This window comes from Monopterus albus, unplaced genomic scaffold (assembly GCF_001952655.1).
Source record: "Monopterus albus unplaced genomic scaffold, M_albus_1.0 scaffold26.1, whole genome shotgun sequence".
Lineage (NCBI taxonomy): Eukaryota > Metazoa > Chordata > Actinopteri > Synbranchiformes > Synbranchidae > Monopterus > Monopterus albus.
This window is the reverse complement of record NW_018127906.1, coordinates 1,121,781-1,128,460: the sequence shown is the minus strand read 5'-3', so window position 1 is coordinate 1,128,460 and position 6,680 is coordinate 1,121,781. Positions and strand designations below refer to the sequence as shown.

Genomic DNA, 6,680 nt, shown 5'->3' with positions numbered 1-6,680 from the left:
GGGTGAGCTGTCTCTAGCCCGTTGATGACATCATAGAGTTTGCTGAGAGCCGCAGAGGGATTAGCTCTTGAGCTAGAATACACAGCAGCTATAAACACAGCACTATGCTCTCTGGCTAGATAGTAGGGCCAGCATTTCAGCAATAAAAACTCTACGTCTGGCGAACAGTGCTTATAAACAGTTTTACTGTTTACTACATGGCTGTTGTTAGTGAATTCTTCTCTTTAGTGTCGCATGTTGATGATGAGTTAAAAAGACCCAGAACATTTTACCTGTTTCCTCCCACGCCATCAGCACCGGCTGTTGGTGTGAACGCCACTAACAGCTGCTGTCTGTGTGTCTCAGCTGCAGGAGGAGAACCTGTTGCTGAGGAGAACCGTCAGCGAGCTGCAGAGGAGATCGGATGCTGATGAACATAGGTGAGCACCAGCCAGTCACACAGCCCTAATGAAGCAGTCAGGGACACTGAGCGTTTACCCATCATGCCTCTGTGTCTGTATCTCATCAGGCTGTCAGAGCTGTCAGAGGAGCTGCAGCAGAGGAGGCGTCAGGAGGAGAAGGAGGCTCAGGACCTGGAGGGCATGGTTCACTCTGTGGAGCAGAACCTCCACCTGATGACGGTGCGTTCACTGAACAGCTGTCCGTCTGTGTTCACCTGTCCACAGAGTTGGAAAGGAACTAAGTACATTTATTCAACTACTGTATAATCTGAGTATCACTACTTGAGTATTTTCATTTTCTGCTGCCTCATACTTTAACTTCACAACATTTTACAGTCATCAGATTTTATTGATCCTTGGCAGAAAACTCACAAGCTACCCACCAGTATGTAAAGCATTTCAAATGAAAACTACATACAGCAGTTAGCATTAGCTCCACCTTTACTAGCTGCAACATTAAAAGTGATGAACACAATAATCAATAATTATAGTCCAATGATGTGATGTACATTCATGTGTAATGTGCTGTCCTGCAGAATGAGTAGCCAAACTTTAGTACTTTAAGTAGTTTTGTCGGTAATACTTCTGTACTTTTATTTAAGAAACAATTTGAATGCAGGACTTTTACTTGTAACAGTATTTTTACCCTGTGGTACTGCTACTTTTACCTAAGTAAACAATCTGAGTACTTCTTGTACCACTGCCCGTCTCTGTCTGTGTGTACCAGAAACGAGCAGTGAAGGCAGAGAACAGCGTTTCCAAGATGAAGGTGGAGCTGCAGCAGCTGCAGGTGAGTCAGCTTTATTGATAACTGATCATCTTATCAGATCATTCACATGATTTGAGGAGCTTCAAAAAGAAAAACACCTTATGTGTTTTGAGGACAGTTTTTTATATTTCTGAAAATCTGCCCTTAAAATAAAACGCGTAGTATTTTACCTTTGAATCAGACTCGGCTTTATTAATGTTAAATTGCTCAAACCAGCAGCGAGCGTTGAGCACAGGTGTTTTCTCTTGGCTGTTGTTGACTCACAGATTATAGTTTTTTCTTTCAGTGTCATCACATGTTTGCTTTTCAGAGCAACAACAGCTTCAGTTCATGATCCAAACAGAATCTGTAGAATTGAACAGAAAACCTTCAGTGATGCTGATGTTTTTAGACTCGGTCTGAATGGTCAGTTTGTCCAAGTGTGACCAGGTGTTTCTCTGTCTCAGGTGGAGGTCAACTCCCTGCGGGCGGAAAACGATCGTCTGAAGGCAGCAGAGTCTCAGGTCGTCATGACGATGAGACAAAATGTTCAGGTGGCGTCTGAGTACCTGAACAAGATGTCATGCCACGCCCACTCCTCCATTCGGTCAGCACCTGCCAACAGAGTTAAAGTCGGGGTGAAGCAGAATCGGTGATTTGTATCTAGACACATGATAGTTGCTGAACTGTGGAGTTAAACCGTTAAACACTTTTTCATTAGGTTTGAGTTCAGGATTTTTGGGCGGGGCAGAGCATCGCACTGTCATCCTGGAGCCATCCTTAACATAACCCCTCCCACTACACTGTAATGTTAAAGACCTGGAGCCGTGCAGGGCTCCACATGTAGTTTTAGGGACCCCGGTGAGATGGAATGAAACCAATTAGGAGCAGAGGCATGAAGGACCCTTTCTGTCAAACTTGGTTGCTAGGTAACGCCCCCATGAGTTAAGGCTCCCGGTCAGATCATTTCTGGCCCCGCCCCCTTTTCCACACTCACTTCCACCTAGATTGAAGGGTCATAGAGTTTTATGGTTGCCTCCTCCTTTCACGCCTGAGCATTTTTGTAACCCTAATTCAAAGATCACAGGATTTCACACTTAGGTGATACTGTGCACGTCAGTGGACTTTGTTATAGGGACGACAGAGAGTTCGCACTCGTGGTTTACGGTTTCAGGGTACGACTGACTGGCAACTGCCAGACTCGGCTTAGGAACATTGCTCTCTAAATAGCAATAGGTGTAATGTACAAAACCGCATTGGTTAATGTTTGGAATAAAGCGGCCACTCCTTCCCCCAGGATGGGTTCATGTAGAAATGTTTTTATAAACACTGATGGATGTAACTTGTGAATAAAACAAATGTAACACTCTAAATGAAATTAATATTATACTGACTGGAGACTGCAGTGTGACTGCTGTAGCTCATAGGCCTGAGTAACACAAGGAAATGTGCAAATGTGTGATTCCTGCACCGTTCACATGACTGCTCAGGCGGCGTGTAGCAAGCTCCAAGTTCTAGCCCTGTAAATGATTGACTCCTGCTCCTGTGACACGAACCCTACTGGTAGTTCTGGGCAAGTCATTTCTATATAGCTCACACTTTAAAGTTTATTAGTTCATGTCATCTTATTGTAGTTAAAGGTTTCCACCCAGATCCTACTGTACACCGTCTGTTTGGGCTGCATACAGTGGTTTAGTGATAACAAGTCACACATGAAGCTGCTCTAGCTGAACTAACCTTATTGAAGTTACATTACAGTATGTTCACTAATCATGTTATTTACCTTAAATATTATTAAAACATTGGCAAAAGACAAATAGTGTATTAAAATTTGCAGCTCTGTGGTCGGCTACTTGTTGCTGAGCCCCTGACAGTTACAGTCTGGTGGGGCTAACATCTGTAATGGAGTGACTGTCTCCAGGCGCTTTCACTAATAGTGGACGCTAAAGACCACTGTCTGTGTGTGAACTGATAGTGTCGTAGAAATCTACTGAGTACTAACACATGCATGAGCCTACAAATATCTCAATATGCACATATGCTTCTTTGGGTAACTTGAGTTGTTATAGATGACAGTGAGAGCACTGCCCCCAAAATGCTGTGCATGGCCCTGTTAATTGGCCTTTCTGGGCTAATGGGAAACCCTGATCTGAAGCTGTCCGTCTGTCTGCAGCCAGCTGTTGGAGGAAGCAGAGACTCTCCGCCTGGTCTGTCAGCTGCTCCAGTCCATTGACAAGATCTCCAACCTCAGCACAGAGGCATGAACTCTTCCAGAGCTGCTGTAGGTCCACAGACCAGCACAGCTACTCTAGACCTCCATCTAGACTTCAGACCTCTACCACTTGTCTGACAGACAGGTGGGCATGGTTGTCATGGAAACAGTCCAGAAAGGTCAGAGGCCGGCAAGTCTCAGTCAATCCACCATTTTTTTTCACAAGTGTTTTATTCTGAAAGGAGGACTCACCTGTGCTGAGCCTCTGATGACAGTAGCTGGACGACATGGACAGGTTTTTCATCCTGAGGACACAAACACAACGATCAGTGACGTCATCAGAGTAAATTTTGTTTCTTATTTACAATTAATCTAAACCTGCCCCTTGTTGTTTTCACTCTGCAGCTGTAACTCGCTTCATAATAAAATGTTAAATCAACTGTTTCTGTGGCCTGATGAGAACTAAGACGGGTGGACGTCTGGCTGCCAAGAAAAGAAAAACAAACCCAGTTTCTGTTTGTTTGTCTCTACAACAACAAACCAACAGCCACTGTTCTGGCCTCTGAAAGGAAATTCTCAGTAACAGGAAAATGAAAGTTTAATCTATGGAAAGGTTGTTTTTAATGTCCAGACTCTGCAGATCAGGGTTAGGAGCCAGCTCCTCAGCCCCTTGCTGTGGTGGAAGAAGTACTACAGCAGAAGTACTAATACTACACTGAAAATACTCCACTCCAAGTAAAAGTCTCTATTTTCAGTAAAATGAACTTCAAGTATGAAAAGTCAAAGCAGTCCTGCAAAGAAATGGTCCCTCAGTGTTTCCCTGCTCAGGCACACACAGAGCGGTGCCCCGACGCCATATGAGTATTACATATAGATGTGAGACTCTTTCAGACCCTCTTAGTGCAACTTGACTCTTGCCGACTTACTGACCATAGTACACCCGGAGAATCAAATGTGAGGAGCCCTAGAAGCAGCTGCCCGCTGGGCCGTGGGGTCTCTACCCCGTTCCCTTATCGAGCTGACCTGTCAGGATCGGGCCAGGATCACCTAACAGACCGTTCTCAGTGTGTGACCTCTATAGGCCAGTCCCATGCACCGTGGTAACTTCTCTATCTTTGGGGTGTGTGTAGCTCTAATACTCTGCTGAGTTGAGACAAGGGGGTGGGGGGGGGGCTGGGGGAGGGGTTTGAAGAAGACAGCAGGAGAATTGGTTAAAAGGTTTAATAAAAAATTAAGTTACAAAATTGATTTTCTAAGATACAAGATTAATCTGAACTGAACTAATACAATCAGAAACTATTTCAAAGCAGGTGGACTGCCTGAACCGGCGTTCGGCCTCGCGTCTGGACGTCCAAATACAGGAACTAGCAAAAAGCCTCAAACCTCTCGTCTCTATCACTTTCAATCCTCCATCTCCTCGTGACGATGGACCCACATAGAAACTTGCTTCTTCCTCAAGTGATGGACCACTGATCGCTAGCTCCCTCTGCCCTTCCTGTCAATAAGCTGGTAAAAGAAAACACCCCAAAGAACTTTTTGGTTTAATTTAAAGAAACTCCTTTCCTTTATGGACGCATAGTGGCACCCTGGCTGTTTACTCTTAGCTTTTTTTTTTTTTTTTTGTTGACATAAAGCCTTGGGCCCTGTGATGGATTGGCGACCTGTCCAGGGTGTACCCCGCCTTCGCCCAATTGCCGGCCGGGATTGGCTTTCTATGTTTTTTCAGCTCGCTATGACCTGGATGACTGAGAACCTGTGCAGACAAACCTGTTTTCAGCTTCCTCTTGGGTTCGTGTTGTTTAGATACTGACTTTGTTGTGAAATAATATAAACTAAAATATATCACTTGTTCCTGCACACAATCCTCCTGCAAAGAAAAGCCTGTATTATGCTCACCAGGTCATTTCCTCTGCAGGACCCAACTGCAAAAGAAGGCCAGTTATGGTCACCTGAAAATCTGCAGTTTACTTTCACACACATTTGACAACAGACAACAGAGAGATGCGACTTCATTCAGAAGCCCTTTAATGTGAGAAGTTACTGAGCAGATTCCTTATGACATGAAAAAGGTCACGTTTCAGATTAGTGGTCTCTGGGTCGGGAGGCTTGTTTAGGTCAGAGGTCAGGTTTAGGGTCAGGGGATCGGGAGTCTGGCTTGGCATTGGGCCTTATCTTCATCTCAGTGAACCTGAGCGAGTACTGCCAGCCGGTCCAGCTGGACCACTCAATCCCATCAGCGTAGGAGGCGTGACCTCCTCTCAGGTACTGCCCATTCAGGTTGGAAGTGTGGCAGTTACGGTACCACCATGCCCCCTGGTAGTACACTGCACAGTTGTTCTCAGACTGGTCCTGGTCTTGGTCTTTGGTGGTGAACCGCATCCCAGAGTGCTTCAGAAGGGAATCACCTGGAGTAGACAGAGGTACATCTTTTAGTACTGGGAGTATCTATGGTACAGGTAATACTCTGTAGTACAGCAGTAGTACTAGTTTTGGTACCTGCAGTCCCTGAGTACTGGTCCACAGTCAGTGGGTACCCATCCTCCTCCGGGTTCACTGAGTTCCGACCGACAGAGAAATCTGCATAACAAGCAAAGGCTGTGGCGTTATCAAAGTCGGCCATGTCGATACGTAACTGAAAACCACCCGACCTGGTCAGAGAGTAGATCCTCTGCAAACCTGAGAGACAGACGGGCAGAAAGAGACAAGGTTAGTGACCACAGTGACCACAGCCTGGCCACTGAGACCAGCTGACAAAGGCAAACCCGGAGGCCTAAGAAGGACAGACTGTGTCAGCTGCGTCCACAGAGAACAGTGGAGGAACAGAGTCACCGAGTCTGAGTCTCTCCCTCCCTGACCACCTCAAATTACAACACCTACTTGGAGAAAACCGCATCAGTGCCTTGTTAGCTGCAAAAGTTGTTTATATATGTCACAGTGTAAGGGGCAAGCAGCACAACAACAAAACATAATCTGTAACTACTGACCCAAAACAAACAGATTTCTGTGCCATTTTCTTGATACATATAAATATTAGGACATTTTTATATTCTTGTCTTTTTTATATTTTGCTTAACAAATTTTATAAATTCTTTTTAATAATTGTAATGCTTGCAAATATATTTGCTGTATATATTTGTAATTTGAATGCTAATGCTTTGGCAATACTGTAAACAGTCACGCCATAAAGCTTGGTGAATGGAACTGACAGACGGGCATGAGGGGGCGCAGGTAGAGACGGAGAGACAGACGGGCATGGGGGGGCAGGTGGAGAGAGATAAAC

At 45.1% G+C, this 6,680-nt stretch overlaps 2 protein-coding genes across 4 annotated transcripts in view; one reads left to right on the top strand and one right to left on the bottom strand.

Annotated features, from left to right (window-relative positions):
• Nucleotides 1-3,839, top strand: part of entr1 (endosome associated trafficking regulator 1) — a 21,951-nt gene extending 18,112 nt beyond the window's left edge. For 2 of the 3 annotated variants that reach the window (XM_020595251.1, XM_020595253.1), the window contains 5 exons: nt 346-419; nt 509-620; nt 1,168-1,230; nt 1,656-1,795; nt 3,362-3,839. In XM_020595251.1, coding sequence (XP_020450907.1) covers nt 346-419; nt 509-620; nt 1,168-1,230; nt 1,656-1,795; nt 3,362-3,452 — 480 coding nt within the window. In that variant the 3' untranslated portion in view covers nt 3,453-3,839. Of the gene's footprint in view, nt 1-345; nt 420-508; nt 621-1,167; nt 1,231-1,655; nt 1,827-3,361 lie in introns of all 3 variants that reach the window. The other variant, XM_020595252.1, reaches the window with a different exon arrangement.
• A 1,596-nt stretch (nt 3,840-5,435) lies between these two features.
• Nucleotides 5,436-6,680, bottom strand: part of fibcd1a (fibrinogen C domain containing 1a) — a 7,453-nt gene continuing 6,208 nt past the window's right edge. Inside the window, exons 8-9 of the mRNA XM_020595250.1 lie at nt 5,897-6,076; nt 5,436-5,805 (exon numbers count right to left, since the gene is read on the bottom strand). Coding sequence (XP_020450906.1) covers nt 5,516-5,805; nt 5,897-6,076 — 470 coding nt within the window. The 3' untranslated portion in view covers nt 5,436-5,515. The remainder of the gene's footprint in view (nt 5,806-5,896; nt 6,077-6,680) is intronic.